The following is a 24,393-nucleotide window of genomic DNA, read 5'->3' on the forward strand; positions in this document are numbered from 1 at the left end:
ATTTCACCAATACTGAATGTGAATGATAGTAAATCAAATTAATGGATGTCATCCCACCATCACATAATGGTGTTTCCCTCCTGTTGCCCAGCTGTGGTGCGCTGCGGGGGTCAACCTGTCGGGGGGGAGGACATCGGAGGCATTGGAGCTCACCAAGCAGAGGAAGGGCTCCCAGAGTAGCCTGGACCAGTTGGAGCAAGAGAGCAAGGTAAATATCACAGGTAGTATACAACCTGTGATACACTGCCGTAATACAGTTACTTACAGCAGTGGTTCTCAAAGTGGGGTCCGGGGACCCCCAGGGGTCCATGGCACTCTGCCAGGGGGTCCGTGAAAAGTTTTCAGATTCATTTAAATTATCATGATATAAAAAAAAGTTTTTTTTGAAATGCACTTCAAATTAGCACTTTTCTCCTGATTTCCCTTTGATATTTTGTTTAGGTACAGTGTTACTTGCAGCTAATTGATTGATTGTTTTATGGGTATTCTGTGTTGAGATGGTGCAAATATTTTTAATACATATCTAATATCTTTCTAATACATTTCTCTTGTGTTGTTCTTTCACATAACTAAGACTATAGAAGTGTAAAAAATAGGCTACGTCAGATTATTCCAAGGGACATACATGTCAAGTCAAGTCAATTTTTATTTATATAGCCCAAAATCACAAATCAGAATGAGGGGGTCCCTGGTATATTCTCTATCTTGTAAGGGGTCCTTGGCTGAAAAACAATTGAGAATCTCTGACTTACAGTACCAAGATGTAGTGGATCCCCTAGTGTTTAGTTTACACAGTATCCAATGTACCCAATGACTTTCTCGTCGTCGTAATTTCATTACATTGTCTGCTTAGAGAGAGAATTTTCTGTCTACACTTTTGGCTGATTTTGTCTTCTCTGTCCTTCAGGATCAGGAGAAAGGGGAGCAGGAGAAGGAGAGGGAGCTGATCCACCAGGACGAGATGTCCAGCAGGGTGTGGGTGTGCACCAGCACCCACTCCTCCACCAAGGTGATGGTGCTGGACGCCAGCCAGCCCTCTGACCCGCTCGACAGCTTCTACGCCTGCAACACCCACGTCCTCTGCATCGCCAGCGTGCCGGGTAGGTCGAGTGGTTTGAGCGGCTTTTTTATTCGTCTGTGAGTAAGCGTGTCCAGTATTGCATGTTTTCCCTTTTGATTCTAACACTGAAGATACGCTCAAGCCGATTCATTTTGACTGTGAGGTTGTTCCTGCGGTTTGTCTCAGGCGTGTTGGAGAGCGACTACCCGGCAGGCGAGGAGGTTCCCCAGGACCCGGAGGCCAGCCAGGGTGACAGGGTGTCACTGGCCGGCAGCGTGGCCAGCGTGGGCTCCACGGGCAGCGATGGAGCCATGGCTGCAGAGGGGACCACCGCCATCCCCCAGACGGCCAACTCGGGGTTCAGTGACCAGCCGGCCGAGCACAGCGCTGTATCTGGCTCAGGTAAAAGGATATATTTTGTGTGTCATTTTGTCTATATTTCTCCTTCAGCTTCCCTTTGTCGTTATACCTCATATTTTCCCCCTCTCTGATCGACCCTCTGATCCACAATGCCCACAGTTGAGCTGTCCAGAGAGACCAGTCCGGCAGAAGACGGGGTCCCCACGGCGGAAGAGGCAACAGAGGCAACGGAGGCTAACGCTGGGGTGGGCGAAGAGGGAGAGGAGGGCCAGGGAGTGGATCAAAGCCAGCCAGGGATCTACACAGAGCATGTGTTCACCGACCCGCTGGGGGTGGGGCCCACTGACTCCTCTACTGCCGACACAGAGAGGTGAGGGATGAGGTTCTGCGTTATAAGAGATCAATGGTACTTTTCGGATCTGTGAATTCTGAAAAGACTGCCAAGGTGCAAATTACAATGGTAGATGTTTTGGGGAAAGCTTAATGTGCACGGCAGTATCTTTGAGATCAGGGCAACACAATTATGGCAAAAATGACAATCCCGGTTGTTTTGCTAAATATTGTGATCACAATTATTCTATTCTCTAATTATTATATATACAGTTCATTCAGTTTCAGGAAACACACTTATTTTATTTCACTTTTGCACCTTAACATATTTTCACTTATTTCTCAAAGTAGCAGCAGTTAGAAAGTCTTGTTGTCAATCTTACTCTGGTCCTTATTTAAAAATTTCAAATACATAATTACTAGTTAATTATTTTGGGGTATAGCTACACCTCTATGGCAAACTGCACAGAATCTACACTTGTTTGTCATCTGGTATGGTAAGTATCTCTAAATAACAGACGATCCAAGGAAGTACAGGCGTTTTTGTTTTTTTTCAAAGATGGTCCATGTAAGGTTTCTCTCTTTCCCACTGGAGCTGCCTGCTTCTCCATCTTAACTTTGGTTTGGTCACATAGCTGCATGTTGCACATTCACACATGATGGAAGCGCTTGATATGCCACACTGGGACCTTCGGGGGAATTGAAAATATAACAAACACTTCAATATTGCAGAATTACACAATTATTAATCATGGAAACATAAAATCATGATATATGATTATCTACCTTTAATTGCGTGGCCCTATTTAAGGTTGGTCACTGTATGAGTAAGAGGTAGGAGCTAATAGCTATTCACAATGATACTAAATGGCCATGAATTGGTCAGTCCAGAGATTTTGAATATGAGTTTGAGTAATTAAAGAGTAACTCAACACCAAACCCAAACCTGTGTAAAAGCCTGACATCTTATGGTAAAAAGCATGCTACTGAAATTTACACAGGTTTGGGGTCGGTGTGTAGTTACTCTTTAAGCAATAATGAATGAGAGGCAGTGGGTTATTGTGCAATATTGTTACAAGTGATGTTTGGTCCAGGCAAAGTGTTGTGTTTTGGCAACACCGTGTGACAATACTGTACCATAACCCACTGCCTCAAGATCAATAAAATTAAGCTGTAGGTTATCATGAAATAATGTCACTGTTGCATTGCCTTTCGGCCAATCAGAAGGCGTGCCTGCTCCACAGTAATAGCTATTTTACCAAACACTACACCTGCTGATTTCAATAATTAGCACACCTTCAATCGGAGAGAAATTAGTGAAATCAGAGGGTGCAGTGTTTGGTTGGGATGAAAGCCTGCACACTCTTCCATGGCAGAGGACTGGACACCACCGGCTCAAGAGTGTTGACTGGTGGAGGCGTTGGTTATGAAGGCTCTGTTTGAATGACTTGTGTCTGCTGGTGCTTCTACCTTCTGTGATCCAGGGGCTCCGACCAGGATGGCATGACTTCCTTCCCCGAGGACAGAGACCCGTCTGAGGGGGAGGTCCTGAGGATGAGCAGCGCCCTGCCCACCATGTGGCTGGGGGCTCAGAATGGATGGTGAGGACAACAACAGCCACTAGAGGGTGCTGTCATCGCTGCAACAAAGTTAGAACCAATACCATGCTAATATCTGCCTTTTGTTTTTAATTTCTCTCTCTCTGCCTCTCTCTGTCTTTGGCTATCTCTCTCTCTCTCTCTCTCTCTCTCTCTCTCTCGCGCTGTCTCTCTCTCTCTCGTTGTCTCTCCATCTCGTTCTGTCTCTCTCTTTCTTTCTCTCTCAAAAGTCTGTACGTTCACTCGTCCGTTGCTCGATGGAGGAAGTGTCTCCACGCCATCAAGCTGAAAGACTCCATCCTCAACATAGTGTGAGTACAATGTCTATTGTGTAGTTAATCAAGGACACACATCTGTTTTTTTATGTACAAGAAAAAAGTTACAATGTTTAAGAAGGTGTCCCGACACTTGTTACAGGCATGTGAAAGGGAGAGTCCTGGTCGCGTTGGCAGATGGGACGTTAGCAATATTCCACAGAGGCATTGGTAAGTCCATGGCGTATCATTATGAAGTCCAGTAGAGCAGTTTTAATGTCGGTTTCATAAACTTGCTTTTTACTAAAACTAACCAAAACCATTCTGTGCCAAGAGGGTCTAGTTTCTCATGTCTCTGTGTATCTCTCCCTATGCAGATGGTCAGTGGGATCTGACCAACTACCACCTGTTAGACCTGGGCCGGCCCCACCACTCTATCCGTTGTATGACAGTGGTCCATGACAAGGTGTGGTGCGGCTACAGGAACAAGATCTACGTCATCCAGCCTAAGGCCATGAGGATAGAGGTACAGCTGTCTCTCCAGTCAATAAACTTTGTCACTCAAATTAGCTTTTTTTTTTTTCTTCTCTGCTACAACTTATTAAACCTGTTAGTCATGTCATTTTGCTTAGGTAATAGTTCATGTTTTGTATGAAGGAAAAACGTATTCTTGTCTCACACATTTGCGAAATCCTGAATAGCCCTACCTTTGTGTGATTGAGCTAAGGTATGTATCTTACTTTGACTTTTGGATTCCCTACATTTAACATTTACACAATTTTCCAACATCACGATTCACTATTTGTGACGCCTGAGCAGAAGTCGTTCGACGCCCATCCCCGCAAGGAGAGCCAGGTGCGGCAGCTGGCCTGGGTGGGAGACGGTATCTGGGTGTCCATCCGCCTGGACTCAACCCTGCGGCTGTTCCACGCTCACACCTACCAGCACCTCCAGGATGTGGACATTGAGCCCTATGTCAGCAAGATGCTGGGTACGCCTCTGATTTCTGATTACCAACCAGTCACTCTTGACAGACATCCGTATCTGACCTCTGACCTTTGACTAACTTTGATAGGTCTACACTAATGACATATGCAGGGAATATGTCATTAGTGTCATATATTATCATACATTATCATTATATGTGTCATATATTATCATTATATTATTATGTAGAAATATCTACTTATGTTTACTTTTGTGGTGATGTATCATTTAATGGCAAGTGACTTATTATTGTGGGTTTGACTTTGGTAGGTATAATTTTGGCTTCTATGTAAAGAATGTAAATTATATACAATATTTAGGTTAAATGAAAACGGCTGCTTGATTATGTAACTGTAAGCTGTACTAGAGGGGAAATGGCTTCAACCTATGTCATTCACTATGTAACATACTGTAGAGCTGCAACATTTAGCCAGGAAATCCTCTGGATATGAAGTTATGTTCATGAACTGAGCTTAGGTTTGTTTTTCAATTATATTACTCATAACGCAATAATAATAGATTACATAATAGATTATGAGCCACAATATCTAGCTTATAAACATGATTTGTCATAAAGCACATTCTTGTTACAAGCTTTGTCAGCCACTTCAAAGTGTTTATATATACAGTACACAGCTCCTGTACATACCTACACAACACTAATTATTTTGGTGGATTCTAGTATCATTTTAGGTCGATGTTGAACTCTAATTTTCCTCTATATCTTTTGAGCATGTTTTGAAACAGCAAACAAATTCATGCTGTGCGTGTGTGTGTGTGTGTGTGTGTGTGTGTGTGTTGCAGGTACGGGTAAACTGGGCTTCTCCTTTGTGAGGATCACGGCTCTCATGGTGTCCTGCAGCCGACTGTGGGTGGGGACGGGGAACGGCGTCATCATCTCCATCCCGCTGTCTGAAGGTATCACACCCATAGAGGACAAACACTTTCCCGCCAAACCACACTCTCCACACCCTAAAATCCACTTCTGTTTCCATAATGCTGACAGTGGAAGAAGTGTAGTATAGTCTAGGGGGGCAGTGTAGATCAGATTACTTAGTAAATTCAGTTCAATATATTAATTGAAAGCTCAGTAGAGTTTATTTCAAGAATGCTATATATCCACTGTGGGGAAAAACTTAATCACTAAGTTCATTACTCACTATCTCTAAAATATATAAGAGTATCTCTGTAAAAGTGGTATTTTGCCAACCCAGGACTTAAATGATGTAATATCCTTTCATTTTGTGCTATTATTTTGTCAGAGTAGGTGTCCATTTTCTTGTTTTCTTTGAGAATGACCTCATGTTTCTCCTTTGTGGCTTAAAATAAATGCTCATATTATTGAAACGAAGTATGATGAGGTTAGTCGGTAATGGGAGCAAGTGGTCTGTTCTTATCAAACTCTTTCCCCCTCTGCTGCTCCCTCCATCCTCTCCTCCACTCGTCCTTTCACCTTCCATCTCCACTTTTTGACTTTACGATGCCATAGGTCCTCAGCATGGACACTCACTGAGGGGCCTTAGGGGTGAGTCACCATCATACGGCAACCCTCGAAAGCCTCACCTCTTCTCTTCACTCTCTCGCTCTCCCTTTAACCTCTCTAACTCGCTCTAATTTCCGCCTAGCCTTGCATCCTCTCTGTGTCTTGTCTTCTCTGCATATCTGGCTCCTAGGTTTCTCTTACTCTGTCCATCCTGCTCGCTCTCTTGCTCAGTCGCTCCAGTAGTTGTATCTTGTCCCATTGTCTCCTTCCTCTTTCTCTCCCTTTTTCTACTCATTGCTCTCTTTTCTTCCCTCTTTCTCTCTTGGCACTGTTTTCGCTCTGGTTCTTGTTTTCTCCCCTGAACTGATTGTATCAAGGCCTGGTTTACCAGAAGCATCTTAAAGGCGTCTTAAGTTAAAAAATACTCCAACTCTATAATGTGCAAATATGCCACTGATATAAAACTGACCATATAACCTGTGGTATCTTTTTGAGATTTGATGATTTTGGTATAAAACCATATGAAATGAGTTATTATGTGAGTCAATTGTAAGAGAGGTCTGTCCTCTATGCAGTGTGTTGAATCCCAACCCATTGGAGCAGGTTGCTATATATAGTATCTCTCTCTTAGAGCCTCCAGTCGGTGGCCAGAAACATGGAGCTGTCTTTGTGCACGGGTGTCTTTGTTGCTTCACACGTTGCAAAACAATAACAACAAACAGCCAGGCTCCATTTATTGTAAAACTCACATGAACCCACTGACCGCTCCACTGTCTATTTGATCGACTGTGTGTGCAGGGCATCTCTGGTTTGTCTTCCAAGATGGTGAATCAGCGTTTCACACACGGTCCTGTATGTGTGGTTGTGTGTGTGTGTTTGTGCATCTCAGTGAGTCATTAACATTCTGATCTTTTCTGACAGTTGCCCTTGTGTCTCAACCAAGCCTGACCCTGGTTTTGACCCCTGTTTTCAGAGATTGCTGAGTTTTTGATCGTAACATCCTCACCAATAACCTCAGACCTTATCTCTTGTCTTTACAGTCCCCCCTCAGTCAGTCTTTTGTTTTCCTTATGAGTCATATTCTGTTTCTCATCTCTTATTCTGTCATCTGGTTGTTTACTTCTCATTTTGCTGCTAAGACTTGAGCTGGGTTTTGAAGTCATATTGCAGCTTGGCTTTGGCTTTGGCCCACCCTGCTTTAATGCAGCACTGCAACATTTGCAAATAAAACAAATACAAAATCCATGAAGAAAAGTGTTATACTAAACCATGGCAATACGCAAGTTAGGATGTGAGTGACATATTTTGTTATGTCCTGTTACTGCAGCCAACAAGACGACGGGAATAGTGCCAAATCGCCCTGGCGGCGCAGTACGGGTGTACAGTGACGACGGTACAGACTGTGTCATGCCAGGCAGCTTCGTGCCATACTGCTCCATGGCCCACGCCCAGTTGTGTTTCCATGGACATCGAGATGCTGTCAAGTTTTTTGTGGCCGTGCCAGGTAAGAGACGAGCGCCAATATACTGTGGTGTCGAGTGGCAGAAATGGTGACAAATGTTGCAGAATCAAGGGGGTACAGTTGCTGCTGATGTGCCGAGCCAACTGATAAGATGTCAACAAAATATGGCATCAACATCATAATAAAAGCACAATGACAGAGGTTGAGAGTTAGAGTGAAGACGATTCCTGAAGCTAGTTAGGTAGTTACTTTATTTTTTAAATTATTTTTTATTTTGAGGATTCTTAAATACATCTAATTTATTTAAAAAAATAAATAAAAAGGCTGGTGTTATCTCAATAACAAAATTGTGACTTCCGTATCAGTATATGTATTACAGTTTTGATTCTAAAGCAACAGCATAACAAATCAAAATAACAACCGAAACTACAAAATAACCACAGGTAACGTCAATAACTATTTTGAAATGAAACTACAAAAGTCCCAAAATTCACCCGCCGATGAATCCAGGAAGAGAGCGGTTGTACTTTCTACGAGTTGGAATTCACCTGCCGATGATGTCATCGGAGGGTGAATTTTGGGACTTCCCACAGTCCGTCTTCGAGAAACAGAGCAAGTAGACAGACATGGTGCCGTCTCATAGCATGTATTAGTGAGGACCAATATATGGAGATAAGGTTAAAAAATGGCGAAGTGTTCCTTTAATGATAAATTAAATTCACAGAATTTATAATTGACATATCAAAAAAGACATGCAAATCAATCAGAGAAAAACACCTTCACATTGCCTTTTCTTTACTGTCGTGTTCAGACTTCTTGGCCTAACATTTTGACTCCTCCTCCCCCCAGGTCAGGTGATGCCTCCACCAGGCAGTGCGGACTCCGGCTCCGATGACCCTGCGTCTGAATCCTCTGACACCGCGACCTCTGAACCCAAATCCTACCTGGTCATGAGCGGAGGAGAAGGCTATATTGACTTCAGAATGGGTGAGCATTCCACACTGTGTGGTGTGTGTGCATGCATATGTACAGTATATGTGTGTGTAGGTATATATATACTGTATGTTAGTGAGTGTGTGTGTGTGTGTGTAAACATGTTACTTGCTCTAATGTAAATTAGTGCAAAAAGGTAAAAAAGGCCCTCTGTCTACACTGTGACCTGCTGGACTCTATTTGTTTGACCCATCCTCTTCCTCCGCAGGTGACGAGGGCAGTGAGTTGGACGGCTTGTCAGAGCCGACGGCCAGGCAGCAGTCGCCGCCTACCAAGGCCGAGCGCAGCCACCTCATCGTCTGGCAGGTCGCAACCTGTCAGGATTGAGCCAATCACGGACTGCCATCTCAACGCCAGGGTCGCCCAACAACCCCCGCATGCCCCGCCCCTTAGTTTTTTGATTTGATATTACTGATTGTTCTTAATACCTGAGTAGGTCACTACTTTGTTTGTAAAAGAAACACTTATTTTTAGTCCATTCCGTTTTGTACAGTTTATTCTTTATGAACTTGAAGGCGGGTAGGCGAGGTTATGTTAAGTTATAGAATCCGTCCGAGGAAGTGTTCCCTTCTGTCGAGTAGCATATTGGAAACGCTTGTGCACACGAGAAAAGGGCCAAGTCAACACAAATAAAGGTGTAGGCATAGTTTGGTATCGTAATATTTGACATTGTTTGTCTCCCAAACGTTAAATAGGGTTTTGATATGAGGGATACATCAATGGACAAGGGAAGATGACTACAGATCACTTGAAACGTTTTGTAGTCATGTATTTAGTACACTAAGCATAACTTAATATGACAAGAGGGAACAGGAGGTTTTAAGGTGAACTGAAAATGCATTTTATATTTTACACTTAAGACTTGCATATGTAAACCACATGTCTGTACACGTGCGTGCATCAGGTGTGTGTGTGTGTGTGTGTGTGTGTGTGTGTGTGTGTGTCACTGTCGTCTTTCCTGTGTTGAGCATTTTTATGATCTTAACTTAACCAATAGGGCTGGGTATCAAAAATAATACTTGTTGGTATCATAATGACTTTTGGTATCAAAATGTATTTTAAGAAATCAAAATGCATCAAAAAGCTTCAATAGTTTGTTTTCTTATAGCCTATGATATGGAATGATGAAGAAGAAAATGAATTGATTACTGTACTGGCTGATTATATTTAGAAAAGAAGCTAGCATGCACAAATGGTGCATAGAAAATAATTGACTCTATTGCATAATGAAATGTGCTTTCATTCAACAAAGGAAGATATAGGAAAGAAGTATTGTTTTAGAAGCCGTATCAATTGAGTGACACCCAGCCCTATTTGCCAGAGAATTTTTTTTTTTGTACCTTTGTGATATCAGCAATGTCGGGGTACGTTAGGGTTTCCTGAGTGTAGAAGAGCCAGGTTACTGTAGGTTAGCATTAGCCTGCATGGGGAAGTCCTGTATCTCCGTCCAAGTGTCTGCCTGCTCCGCCATTTTAAAGCTGAACCCTGTTCTGTTATTGTTGAGGAAATCTGCCTGTGCCACCAATTCGGGGCTTCCTTTATGCTACAGCTCGTCGGCACTTTAAAATGTAGATGTTAGTCGCTTGAGGTTTTGAAGAACACCTGTGGTAATGTACACTATACTAATACGTGCTAACTGTGTGGAGGGAACATTATGTAACAAGACCTTTATTTCTAGTGAGGTGTCACCCCAGTAACCAAAGGACAAAAGAAGAAGCGTTGTGAAAATTATCAACCATTTCATGGACATCTTATCGGTTTCCCAAGTTTAAAAGTCTTGTGACTATAATAATTTGAAGGAGATATGTCTTTTTTTTAGGGTGTCATCTTGGAAAATATGCTTTACAGGGAATTTTATTGAAGTTTTTGTGTGGCACCTTATAATGGACATGCACACGGCACTAGAGAGGGTCTCCCCTGATTGGTTCATCATTCCTTGATTTGTTGTTACAAATGCTTTTGGAGGCCTGGAAGGCAATTATTATTATTGTTTTTTTGTTTTGTTTTTTATTTTGGGCATGGTGCATTTTTTGTACTTGTCTGTGAGACGTTTTTTATTAAGTAATCAGTATTTTGACGGTGTCTGTAACATGATAGCAGGATACCAATAATAGGCAGGTGTTTTGATTTGTTTTTATATCTGAAGAGTTGGGCCAGGATCGGCCCTCAGTCCATTTCTTTTCCATTTCAAAAGAATAACTTTATATCGTGTTGTAGCCATTCCAGTATTTATTTCCTTTGTTATTGAACCTGTCTGGGTTCAGAATGTAACTTTCTACATGAACAAAATATAATAGGAGACTATTACTTGTAAAAAAAAAAAATATTTTAGTCCAATGAGTTTACATGATTGTTAATAATGGTTAAATTAAAATAAATTAAAGTAATCATGTTGGGAAATCTTTGTCAAACCATGAAATCAAAACTGTCCAGACAATAACTTAGGTGGGTTTTGAACAACGCATTCATTGTACTAAGCTATGCATGTTTTTTTTAAGAGAACACTGCTATGTTATCAGCTAAATTCTTGTTTATTGCCACCGTTTTGGGTGGGGTGGATGTCTGCATGTGTATTTGAGTGTGTGTGTAAGAGTGTGTACGCAAGTGTGTGTGTGTGTGTACGTGTAGGAGTTTGAAAGTAAGACACATTTGTCAACGTGCGTTTGATTTTGCAAATGTGGGGTGTGTGTATGCTCACTGTATGTGTATGTGTAATACCCAGAGAATGGTCTGGTGTACCAGTTGTACCAGGCTTCTCTCTCTGGACCCCGGACGCCATTAACTGTGGTTCCTCCTGGTCAATGTTTGCTAAAACAGCATCATAGCCTTATTTTTAACAATCTATTAAACTCAATTTCATGGGGAATTTACTGTTATCTTGTGTCTCATTGCTGGTATTAAACTTATTAATGTTTCTAGATTAGGAACTAGCTTAGGAACGTTGTCATGTGATGGGGTGCATCCCAAAACCTCCACCATCACCCCTCTCTTCCTCCCTCGTATCCTCTGACCCATAACTGATGTTCATGTCGCTTGCTGTTTTTACTTAAAAAGTCTTCCCATGTCCCTTTCTGTGGAGATGCTTCTGATGCTCATACTAAAATCTGTCCTAACAATTCCCTCCCACTGTACTGTCTCTCCGTTCTGCTTTCCTCCCTTCAGCTCCCATTCTTTCATCTCTTTTAAGTTTCTTCTTTCCGAGTGAAAGACGAGCGGTAGAGGCAGAGGGGAGGAAAGTGACATCTGTCAATCAGGTCAAATGACAAATATTCAGTTAAAAATATGAATGTTTAATGTAAGTGATGCATGGTGTTGTTAAATCTAGCCAGTGTTTACTGCCTCCTTTCAAAATACTTTCCACATACTACCACCAGATGATGCTATATCTGCATTTCCTAAAAACAGACTTAGTGTCTTCTCAATTCCACAGTGGTCATATTCAATCCCAGCTGATTAAAACCTGTGATATGAACCTATGATATCAAAAGATGTGATGCCCTTATATAATAACAAAACACAGAGGAGGGTTTTAACACTGTATCACCATGAGCCTCTCAGTACTTAGTGTCCCCTCCTCCTCAACCTGTAGCTGCACCAAACATCCTGCCTACAAGTCATTTGCTTGTGTTGTTCAATCAACGACGTAAACTCTGCGCGTGATTTTATGATGCAAAATAATATAAGTCATTTAACAGTGAAGTAGAATGAAGAAACGATCCATCCACTTCATATGACAGACCTTGGTATATACGTTTCCTCAAAGAATCAAGGCTTGTGGATGCCAGAATAGAGGAAACACTGTGATACAAGCTTACAGACGACAGCACAGACACTGAAATATTCCAGTAATAAGCCCCAGCCTGTGTTATTTATACTGAGGTAAAGTTCATGCTATCCCTTCCTCGACCAATAGGAGGCTGTGCTGTTCAAGGCTTCTGCAGCACGCAGCATCACCACACATAACAACTTCCATGAAATTACATCACAGTGTAATGCCCACCGCCCACCTCCCGCCTCCCTCTCCCTCCAACGCACCTCACCCACCCCTCCCATTAAGCCATGCGGGGGCTGAGAACGAGGCCTGCATACACACACACACACACACACACACACGCACACAGACACAGCGGGGCAGACTTGCTGAGGTTTCTGACGTCACACAGTGCGTCGCTGCCCAAAGAGGGGATTCTGAGACTGTTGTTACATGCCAGGCTGCTGCTGCATTACAGCTGGGATGCTGCTAAACAACAGATATCACCCCGCAGCCTCACAGCGCTACCCTACTGATGAGAAAAAAGAAAAGTAGATTCAACATCAGAATTGGCTGCAATGTTCTGGATGAAGTAATAGATGCTAAAAAAAAAATGTGTTGATGAGGATGATGTATGTGACAGCGGATACGCCCCCCAAACACACTTACTCTCACTTTGCTCCTTTTTATGCGAGGCGAATCTGAATTGTTGTGGACTTCATTAAAGCTCATGGTTTCAAAAGGTGATGTGTTAATGAGGATAATGTCTTTGATGGTGCACACACCTGCCAAAGAGAGAGAGAGAGGGAGGGAAAGCAGCTGAAAGAAAGAATGACACAACGCAGAGGGATTTCATCTTTGCCCACTGATTTGAGAGACACACACAGAGAGAGAGAGAGAGAGGGGGGGGGGGGGGAGAGATGGGTGCTGTGTTGTGCTCAGTAGGCTCAGTGTCCAATATGGAGCTTGATTATAATAGTAGATGGGAACCAAACAAGCCCAATAGTCCCCAATATGTGGAGGCAGGGCTAGACTGTTACATAACATAACCAGCTGCTTTCTCTCAAACTCTCTCTCTCTCTCTCTCTCTCTCTCTCCTTCTCCTTCATGAAAGTCAATTGTTGGTTAAAGATCAAATCTTTGATTTTGCTTTGTTGTCTTGTTAGTTATCTGTGATCACAAAAAGTCCATTCATCACCAAAAAGCCAGCAGGTCGCCTCTTGTGTTCTACTTTAGGTGATGATGAAACACGCTGGTATCGTTCTCTTTGGTGCCGACTTGAAAGCCGACACCTGTACTCGTCTGATACGCCGCAGCAAAATGCAATGCACACTGCCAAATCAATAGCGCGATCCTGCTGAGAGAATAAGTAGAACAAGTAGAAACTCGGTTTTCAGTGAAGGAGAGAAAGACAAACGAGGAAACGTGTCAGTGGAGAGAAAGAAAAGATAAGGACAGTAACTCTTAAGATTAACTCTGGCTCCTCTCTGGTTTATAACACATTCTTAGCACCTGGACAAACGCTTCACACATTCACAAACACATTCCACCCTGACGCAAGCTTTCATGAGGTGTCGTCCATGTAATACTTGATGTAATAGTTGTAATACTTTCATGGAGTGCTCAAGGTATATTTACAACACAGCTGTGGAGCAGTGTGTTGACTTGTTAAGGGGAAATTTCACAATAAAAGTCATTTTGGCCAGTGGTATTGGTGGCTCAGTTCATACCATTTACATTTATTCACATTCATTGTCGTCTCTCTCTCTCCCATCTTTCCATCATCTCTTCCAACCTGTCTCCACAGCAAAATGTCCAATAAAACAATATTTAAGTTGTTTTTTTTTACTGAAAAACTACTTTTACAGTGCAGGAGAGGAGAGGAGGGACGCGAAAAAAATGAGCAGAGAGGAGGGAGGGCAGAGGGGCTGGATGGAAGAGAGGAAGGTGAGAAGGTGAAGGAGTCTAGAAAAACAGGGAAGTGGGAGTGAGAGGAGGACGGGAACTGGGAGAGGAAAGAGGAGAGGCCCACCAGATGACATGGGAGTGAAAGGCTTGGCAGTGGTGAGGAGGAGAGGGAGAGGGAGGGAGAGGTGCATCTGTTGCAGACTGTCAGGACTCTCCCCTGCGAGCACCTCAGTTGAAAGGCTTGGTAAACAACAAGAGGGGTGTGAGTGAATGTGTGTGTGTGTGTGTGTGTGTGTGCGCGCGCGCGCGTGTGTGTGTTTTGCTTATGTGCTAAGAGGCGAAAGTTTCCACAGTTTTTCCCCTTCTCCCATTCCAAAGCATGTCTGCTCTCTGTACTGCAGGCCTATAGCTCCATTCCCCTGGATGGAATGAGAAGATAGCCTACAAATCTGAGAAATTCTTGTGTTTTTGAGTTTTCTGACATCTTTGGTGATACACGGCCATTGCTGTGGTGTTTTTGAACTGCACTTCCCAGAGATCACAAGACAATGAAACACTGTTGCGAGTACTTGGACGTCTGTTTGCTTGGAATTTTTGTCGATGAAGTTTATATTTCTGTAGGTACCGGCACTCTTCTTTGTCTGTTCAGCTATGGCGGCTATTGACCTTATTCACACGGCGGCCATTTTGAATACTAGGTGTGAGAAACTCTATGTGGAAGAGCAAACCCAGCCCGCTCTGTCCTACTGTTGTATACCAAGATACATCACACATTTATCATTTCACAGATTCCCCACTGAAAAACATCTGAAACGAATGGAGCTCAAGAATCCAGATGTTAACATTTTAATATATTTAGTCCATAATTGCTAGCTAGAGTCTAGCCTAGGTAGCTAGTAGGCCTGGCTTACTAACTAACTAGTAACTACTGCTCCAAAGTTATTTTAGTTGTATTCCAATGGTGAGGTGGAGTGTTTATTTATATGAAAATGTCTTGGATTATTACTAATTATTGTCGATGTGTGTGGAAATGAGAACGCTCACATGTCATTTCACACTTGTGTATAGCATGACATAACAGAAATGACTCATTTACACACATACACAAAGAGACAGACATAAGAATGCATATGTATGCGCGCACACACACACACACACACACGCACACAGAACTGACTATATCAATATCCAAACTCTGAACCCATTACACTTGTTATTGACACTGTTTCAGGCTTTTTCTCCTCTCTGCCTACTCAGAGGCAGCCCTCTACTGTTTGTAGTGGATAGTACAGCAGGTTCAGTGGCTCTCACTCAGAGTTAAGAGCAGAAAGGGAGGTAGAGAGAGGATATGTATGAGTCCACACATACATTCTATATTGTGTGTCCCCAAGTGTGTGCGTTCTCCTGACTGATGTATTGTGTATGTGCCTGTTCCTGCCCACTTATGCTCTCTGTGTGTGTGTGTGTGTGTGTGTGTACACCTACGACCGCATGTGATTTAAAAGCCTCCCTAAGTCCTGGTGAGGGTGCCCTTGGCCTCCCATGGAGGAGCGCAGTATTTCACTGTGATGGGCTGTGGTAAGCGTTTTCTGAGCCAACACAGCAAAGCATCGCAGCATTGTTAGGGTGCAGCGTGCGCAACGTAAACGGCAAAAAACACAAACCACGGGTGGGGCATCAGTAATGACTGATATCTCTTCAGTGGCAAATCAGAGTCTTGGAAAGTAGATAAACAATATGGGCCGGGGGGTTGTGGTTGTGGTTGGGGAGCCAGAGAGAGAGAGAGAGAGAGAGTGAGTGTGTGTGTGTGTGTGTGCCTATTTATAGCAAGTGACTAAAGTGCTGAGGGGACTAAACTGGGGTTGAAAGAGGGGACACAGTTTAGTGTGACACCATGTGCTTGCTGGCAGTGAGACAGAGGTTATATCCATATGGGTGCATATTGGTTGGGTCTCTCACTCTCTTTTTCTCTCTCTCCCTCCCTCCCTCCCCTCCTATATTTAGGAGGAGCTTTGGAAGTACACTGGCGTTTCTTTTCTGTTTAACCGTGTTAATGCAATGGGAGGAAACCTGAATCTTTATCTATCCACCCCCCCTCTTTCTTTTCTCTCTCCACTCTACTTGTGCAGTGATGGGATTGTGAATGAGAGGACAAGGCTAGTAAACAGTTAAGTGTGTGAATGACAGTGTAACCTGAGTAAAAAATAATATCTGGAGCAGTAAGAAGAGCATACCCTAAGTTATCCAGTCAATGTGTTAGGCAGTGGGCAGTTGCATTATCTTGGCTCCCTATGAATTATTGATTGTGTGGATATCAGTGAGTCCTAGGAATAGTGTGTGTGTGTGTGTGTATGTGTTTGATATGTGTATAGTGTATAGTATATATGCTACATGCATATATGTTAACATGTATGTGCACCTCTTTATATATGTATGTAATATGTGTGTGTTTGTATATGTATGCGAGGGGATGTGAGAGTGTGGAAGACCAAGCCTGTCTGCAGTCTGAGTGACATCACTGCCCAGCAGAGCATGACAGGTGGCAAGGCCACAAGCAGCAGGGGGACATGGGTAATATTACCCACGCTCCTCTCTCCTTTATTTATCCCCTCAGCCCCAAGGGTCTGGCTACTGTTTCATCGATGACGTAGACAGACTGCTGTAAGCTCTCTCCTTCTCTCTCTCTCTCTCTCTCTCTCTCTCTCTCTCTCTGTCGTTTTTGCCACTATTGTACCTTATGCACGCCGGCTGCAACTGGATGATTTTAGCCCGATGAATCACTCACTCTTTTTTCAGTGTTTGTTAACCACATTACCATTTGATTTTTGTGATTCATGCGGCTGGCAGTGGTTTTCTCTGAGGAGGCAGTTTGAGCTTACAGGCATCAGGCTCTCTCCACTCTGGATTTGGAGTTTGTGGGCTGAACACTGTTATATTGTGTTAACGTATGCATGTGAAAAAACCCAACTCTTAGCTGCTGTCACTAGTCAGGAAAGATATAGGCAGAGGATTGAAATAGCATTGTTCCAGAAGACAATGAAATCAGGGAAGACGCGCCTCTGCCTGTCGTATGAGTCACAAAATTCAAATGATTTTCATTCCAAAACACTATATATGCATTTTGGAAAAAAAATTGGTCATCAGTCAATATAAAAAAAAAAACACAGATGATTATATCCTCACAAGCATTTTCTAAGCAAATGCACAACTTTTACTTTCAAGCCATATATATATGACTTACGTATTGTAGAGAAAATATGTACTATTCCAGTGTATTGATTATCATGATCTCATCATGTGCTTTCATGTGCTTTCCATGTGAGGGTTAATGACTGTCATGCATAGACAAGATCCTATTGTTCCTATACAACATCCGTACAAACACCATTAGGAGATACTAGGAGGGGGGAGGCTTGCAGGTGGCTGTCCTTGAAGATATAAGCCTGGTTAGTCTGACCCTTGTCAGAGAACTGCACCATTCCCTTTGCTATGATGTACTTCTCTCAGCATGTATCATTAAAGAGAACACTAAATCAGCGTATGGTGAACTTGTCTTTATTACAGAATTATTCATCATGTATACATATACATTATATATTATATAAGTGTAGTTGTAATTTTTTTTTCAAATGGTGGGTATCTCTGTTTTAGCTGACAAGCGAATACGAGTAAAACCGAAAGTGAGTGATTCATGGGACTGGATCCAGGCGAGGATTATTTACCCAACCCAACTGGAAAGCTACCAGGCTGCTACATGGGATTTACCCGCTGTATGCATGAGAAAATTCACTTTGATGTTTCATTTGGATTGGGGATGTTTAGGCTACTGGCCTTGTGAAGGTGTTTATAATGTATCAGTTTATTTGGAGTAAATTAGTCCTATCAATGGATTATCATGACATATTATTGACACTGATTAGCTGTTTTTATGTGCCAGAAATTCATCGACTTTGAAGTTACTATGTGAACACAGTATGTGTCTAACATCAATGGACAAATGAAATAAACCTTTCAGATAATCCAGGGTGCTCTCTCTCTCTCTCTTTCTCCCTCTCTCCATCTGTTGTTCACCAAGTCTTATTTTCTACCCATGTCATTTCCATAGGGCAGTCTCGGCATATAGGCCAAACGCAAACACACACCCTATGATTTGTGTGTGTCTCGTTGTTTTCCCTCTCTGCTCTCTTCACCTCTCCAGCCCCCACTGATTTGATATCCCACATGTCCCTCTGCTCTGCGTCTCCTCTGCTGTGTGTCACATGTCCGCTGACACCCAGCCTTCCACTCCTGAATCTGATCACCTGCCATAGTAAATGTTTGTAAAAGTGTGTGTGTGTGTGTTTGATGTGGCTTGATTGGTTCTGTGCCCATGTGGGTGCCTATATACTGTATCTGTATGCGATTGTTTGCACTTATAGCATGTCGGCCTGTTTGTGAGAGCAAAATGTGTGTGTCTGTGTGTGTGTCTGTGTGCTTGTGTACGCGCATGCATGTGTGTGTATGGGGCGGGATACTGTGACACTATGTAAAAGATTCATATAAGCCCACATCCGTCAGCGTTAATTTAACACTTGATAGTTTGGAGCTGTATCGGCTCTCTGATTGGACAAACCGCTATCGAATCAGTACCTGTTGACAATATTTGTCACTGAAAAATCAACGCTGGGAAATCTGCTGCGATATGGAAGACATTGGTCATGATTAGGCGTCACATTATGTCAAACACAATTTTCCTACCGAGGAAGTATGTGAAGGTCGTTGCGTCGTAAACTGGGCCGGGATAATGAAGCTGCTCTGTAGCAGTGGCTGACAGGTGACTCATGCAGAGCGAGGCTTGCCTCTTCCTACTCCACCACACATACCACTTTTCCCAGCATTTTCTGTTCTTCTCCTGCACCTTCTCCTGTTTTCCTCGTTCACTCGTCCTCTACCTTCATCCACCCATCCGTCTTTCCTCTAGCCTGATATTCAGGCTGAATGATCATTTCGTTACCGCTCCATTTTTCAGCCTGAGATTGCCTCCTAATTAGCTGTTGTCTATGTGGAGGGGTTGATTTTCCCCAAACCAATCACTGACATTATTTTCAGTGACATTGATGTTTACCAATTTTACCAAGAATGTTGGTCATTTTTAACAAAAGTTATACACACAATTTGTTGTTTAAGGGGGTGATTTCAACAAATATTATTCTGCTGAAACGCCAAAGAAAAACGGTTCAAACTTTAGTCCCGCCCACAAAGGCTCTGATTGGCTTGATTGTTTCTCTGAGCTAGAACAAGCCGTTGACTAGAGCAACACCAGACTCTCTGAATCGCTCAACAAAATCTGAAAAGTGGGCGGGACACGATTCAGGAGTCTGGAACCAGGCTATCTTTCTTCCCTTGCATACCCATCTCCTCTCTTTCAGCCACTCCTCCCCTTTTCCTTCACTCCTTTCCCCCCTCCAGCCCCTCCGCTCCTCCATGCCCCAGTCCCCTCTGAAGGTCCGCCCCACTGCGAGGTCTCACTGACAGGGCGACATCCCGGCCTTTGATCCCTTGGTGTTGGATCTGAGTGGGTCCCGTCGCGGCCCGGAGCTCTGCTGACCTTTCCCAGAGGCCCCGCCCTCGCCACGCTCCTCTGAAGACCCCTAGAGAGAGAAGCCAGGGGGGAAATATTGACTTTTTTTCCATCGTTGAAGCCCCACCAAGCTGACGTCTTTCTGTGTATGTGTGTGTGTGTGTGTGTGTGTGTGTGTGTGTGTGTGTGTGTGTTTGTGTGTGTGTGTGTGATCCATATGTATTCGTATGATGATACGTATGATGTAAGTGCCCTGCACAGCATACAGATGAAGAAGACTTTTTGAAGTTAGGAGGAGTGAAGTGAGGCATGAGGCACCGTGAAAAGGTTTCCAGATGCAGTGCAGGTGTGTGTGTGTGTGTGTGTATCTGTGCACGTGTGTGTGTGTGTGTGTTTGTGTGTGTGGACATAGCTGATTAATACTGATTAGTCTAGATCTCACAGAACTGTTATCCTCTTCGGTTTAAAGCTGTCAACCCCGGAGGTGTCATCAGCTTTCTCTAAACACCCCCCCTCCACCACCACCACCACACACACACACACAAACACACACACACACACACACACACACACACACACACACACACACACACACACACACACACACACACACACACACACCCCAACTCGCATAAAATATCCCAAGGCTATTGCAGCAAGCAGGAAGGAGTGAGGGAAGGCATAGTGTAAAAAGACTTGACAGAGTTGTATTGATGAATATAGAGCTATGGTTGAGTTCTACATAGACTAACAATGTGATATTCATATCTGTAAGTAAACTGACGATGCCTGAAGTGAAAGGTGTTTAGGCAATTTCTCAGTTAAAATGATCTGGATTGACTACACGCTTGAAATTATTTTGGTTATTCAAAACATAAAAACATGTATACTACGTATGAAGGCTTCAATTTATAGGCTGAAACCTGAAGCAACATAAACAAAAAGTAAAAAAATAAGTCTTTCATATGGTCTACTCAATAAAAACAAGTGCTGCTCATATAAACATCTCTTACACAGTCACCTCTCATAAGCGTGGCACGTGTGTTCCTGATTATACCCGGCCACATGAGAAATGAAATGTGAGGAGAGATGATCCATGTTCGTCCACAAGATCTATTTCATGAGCCATGGTTATGAGGCGGCTCATTAAAATGCAGATTTTAATCGTTTACAAGAACAACTATTTCAATGTCTGTCCTTGAATGTGACTTCTATCACTAAGCCTTTTATGCAGCAGCTGCTTTACTGTTTCACTGTTGAAATGCATACAAGAGGGAGCAGAGCATTGAGCTGCTGTGTGAAGCTGTCATTTAGCTCTAGAACATGTTAACTGTATGGTAAATTATAGTTCAATGGCTTTGGATATTTGAAATGATGTGAAATGTTGAATACTTAGCAACTTTTTACACAGAAGTAAGAAACCACAGCACAAAACCCTGAAGTATTTCAATGTATTTGAAGCCTGACACCTACTGGTGAAAAGTATGGAACTGAACTGGCCATCTGCTATTGGCTGGTCTTTGGTGCCAGGTGATATCATCTATATAGAGTACAACATCATGACATCACCTGGCATCAAAGATCAGCTAATAGCAGATGGCCAGTTTAACATTAGCTTCACCATACACACCATTCTCTCTCTTTCTCAAAGTAGTCATTAATGAAAAGCAGGAGAATAAACCTGACCCCTAGTCTCCTTTTTCCCTCACAGCCACTATCACATACAGTAGAGTTTCTCACTATCTCCCCATACTTCATATTTCTGGCACCCTCCCATGTATATTATGGTCTGTTTTTACCCGGAGGCTATCGGCGCGGAGACACCGCTCTGCAGCAACATCTGCTAGTCTGCATGAACTCTGGGACGGCTAAGAAAACCTGATTATACAGTTTGTGCCTCGGATGCCTCAGGACCAAAAGGGAAAGAAAGCAAGAGAAAACACACAGAGAGGAGAGGAGCTACCCAGAGTTCAATGCTGCCACTACAGTGTCAGAGAGAGAGAGAGATTATATTTCGATAAAATTGCCTGGAATGCAGAACATTGCTGACTACATATATAAAAAAATCAGGCCAGGATCATATTATATCGAAAATGCAATTCAACATATGCGCTGTAAAAAGCCAAGAAGATGAAGTGAGACTAAAAATATGACTGATTTAGGAGGCAGGCGGTTGGCACAGATGTGTTACAGGTAAGTCAGGATACTCTTGGTTTCCATAAACAACACATGGCGAATTGGAAATGAGGGCATGTATATGCATGTATACATGGATATGGATGGACATGCATATTTGCATTGCTCTCCCACACACTCCCACAAGCACACACACACACACACACACACACACACACACACACACACTACACAAACAGCAACTTATCTCACACAAGCATGCATGCATACCTTGGTTAACCCCCTCCTCCTACACATAAACACACACACACATACGCAAATGTCTCTCTGTCGTGTGCCATGATGTGATTACTGAGCAGCACTGAGTGCAGTGGCAGTGCTTGCGGTGAGACAGAGTCATAAATCTCTGACAGGGAGACAGACAGAGAGAGAGACAGCCATACAGATGGGAGCAGAACAACTGAGTCTGCAACTCATTTACTGTAAGAGCACCACATGTCTTTGGAGCGGGGGCGATTTGTCATTCCCACTTAGCAAAGGCGCTCTTGAATGTAAACACTCATGTAGATGAGGCCATAGGTACACATCGATGGAAACCCTGTAACTTCAGGAAGTCGATGTATCAAAATTAAGATAAACAAGCTAATTTTCATTTTTATTTTTTGAGACGATGCACTGGGTTTTTGGGTGGGTTTCGTGGAACCTATGGAACAGACCGGGCACTTTAATGACCATGTAATGTTTTAAAGGGACTGCTGCTGCCTTCAGAAAGGGTGTGGAGGAGATGTCCTGTGGTACCCCAAATGCTTTGAAGGGCATGTGGTGGGATTCAGAAAAGTCCTTGGGGGCCTTTGGAGGCTTGGTTAACACAAAATTGGAGTTACGAGGTTTCCAAGTAGGAGCAGCAACATTTACAGCACATTTTCCACTTTGTTTCAGAAACCTGGGACCTGTAAGATGCAACAGTCCAAAGTACCCAGAAACCACCTCAAATGTCCCACACTGCGCCCCTCACTGAGGCTTCCCATGATTCTCTCTGTTCCGTCACATTCCAGCCCTGCCACCTTTTTCCCCTTCAAATGCATGTACTTCCTCTGCCTCCTGAGTGAGTTTCTGCGTCTTTGCTGCAAGTGAGCTGAGAAACTGTCAAAGATGTGTTCCCATGACAACCTCCATCCAGCATTAGCAACATGAAGACAGTCGCATCAGGGAATATTTGTGTGTGTGTGTGAGTGAGAGAGAGAGAGAGAGATGGACAGTTGATGTGGGTGGAAGAAAATTCACATGAAGCATGGAAAAACTTGGGCATTGAAATGTGAAGCGGTGTGTGTGGGTGAAAGGTGAGTGCAGATATAGATTTTTCTCAGCCAGTTATTAGACGTTTTTCATAGGGATGCCTTGGATAAACAGACCAATATGAACATACACATTCACAGACAAATATATTACTGTACTTCCACATGTGTTACTATTCCTGTGAGGACACTGAGTAACAGTTGTTGCCCTCACACCTGAATTTAACACTAAGCACCAAATGAATGAACCCCTACCTGAACCCTAATTCTATCCCTGAACCTAAAATGGCACCTTTATGAAGGATTTTCCCCTTCATTCTGCCCTTGTGCCGATATTTGTTCACACACACACACACACACACACACACACCCTTGTTAGGGCACAAAGGGCAGCTTGTGAGCAAGATGAAGTTGTAGCAGGCTGAGATCCCACCAGATTGTGCTGGATGAGTTTGTGTTGTTGTCATTTGCGTCACGTCCAGCTCAGCGGTGAAGGAGTTCTGCAAGTGTTGCCATGCCACAAGAACTTCCTCCCTGCAAACAGCAGGAGAAGAAAACACTATATTTGTGAGCTTGTCTGGACAAATGTCATTTTCGACTATGATATAAAATGATGATGTAAAATTATCATTTTTACTTCACACAGAGAATTCTCTCTCTAAGCCTTCTCATAAACATTTACCTCTCTGGGATGATTATTATTAGCTTGAGTGTAAAGCGTTATAAAGACTGTATGCTGATAAATAGGTCATTATTGCCTCTTATTGTGAAAAAAACATGTTGAGACAGGTTTCTGGGGCCTGTCAGCTCATGGCCTGAAATAGTCATACTCAAAATATACTTCTGCAATTCTCTCCTTATCTTTCCCTCTCCCATATTCTCCCTCACAGTAGGTGTTGCTCTCATTCTCACTCTCCAGTTTTCCATTCTCTCTCTCTCTCTGTCTGAAGTCTCACCCTCATTGGTATCTCTCTCTCGCTCAGCCTTCTTTCCCCGTTCCTCCCTCTCTTCCTTTATCATATGAAAGCGCACAGTTTCCCTGCATCTTTTTTCACATCTGTTGACATTCCTTGGCACTCTCACTGTTTCCTTAAACACCCCTCACAAACTGGCAACAACATCTCCTTCTTCACAACAGCTCAAAACTATAAAACTATTCCAATTCCAAGTAAGTGTTTTTTTTGTTTTTTTTTGCTGGGGCGTATCATCACCACTG

General features: G+C 43.1%; 1 protein-coding gene across 2 annotated transcripts in view; it reads left to right on the forward strand.

Moving 5' to 3' along the window:
* The window catches only part of LOC139643468 (C-Jun-amino-terminal kinase-interacting protein 4-like), a 31,360-nt gene extending 20,667 nt beyond the window's left edge, over window positions 1-10,693 (forward strand). For both annotated transcript variants that reach the window (XM_071518615.1, XM_071518616.1), the window contains 14 exons: window positions 92-208; window positions 908-1,100; window positions 1,247-1,462; window positions 1,580-1,790; window positions 3,235-3,351; window positions 3,579-3,659; window positions 3,766-3,833; window positions 3,980-4,128; window positions 4,422-4,593; window positions 5,394-5,507; window positions 6,079-6,114; window positions 7,400-7,576; window positions 8,384-8,521; window positions 8,736-10,693. In XM_071518615.1, coding sequence (XP_071374716.1) covers window positions 92-208; window positions 908-1,100; window positions 1,247-1,462; window positions 1,580-1,790; window positions 3,235-3,351; window positions 3,579-3,659; window positions 3,766-3,833; window positions 3,980-4,128; window positions 4,422-4,593; window positions 5,394-5,507; window positions 6,079-6,114; window positions 7,400-7,576; window positions 8,384-8,521; window positions 8,736-8,854 — 1,908 coding nt within the window. In that variant the 3' untranslated portion in view covers window positions 8,855-10,693. The remainder of the gene's footprint in view (window positions 1-91; window positions 209-907; window positions 1,101-1,246; window positions 1,463-1,579; window positions 1,791-3,234; window positions 3,352-3,578; window positions 3,660-3,765; window positions 3,834-3,979; window positions 4,129-4,421; window positions 4,594-5,393; window positions 5,508-6,078; window positions 6,115-7,399; window positions 7,577-8,383; window positions 8,522-8,735) is intronic.
* Window positions 10,694-24,393: the final 13,700 nt, after the last annotated feature.

Source organism: Centroberyx affinis, unplaced genomic scaffold (genome assembly GCF_046629955.1).
Source record: "Centroberyx affinis isolate AG114_WGS23_722 - 3 ecotype Tasmania unplaced genomic scaffold, CSIRO-AGI_Caff_v1 ptg000616l_1, whole genome shotgun sequence".
Lineage (NCBI taxonomy): Eukaryota > Metazoa > Chordata > Actinopteri > Beryciformes > Berycidae > Centroberyx > Centroberyx affinis.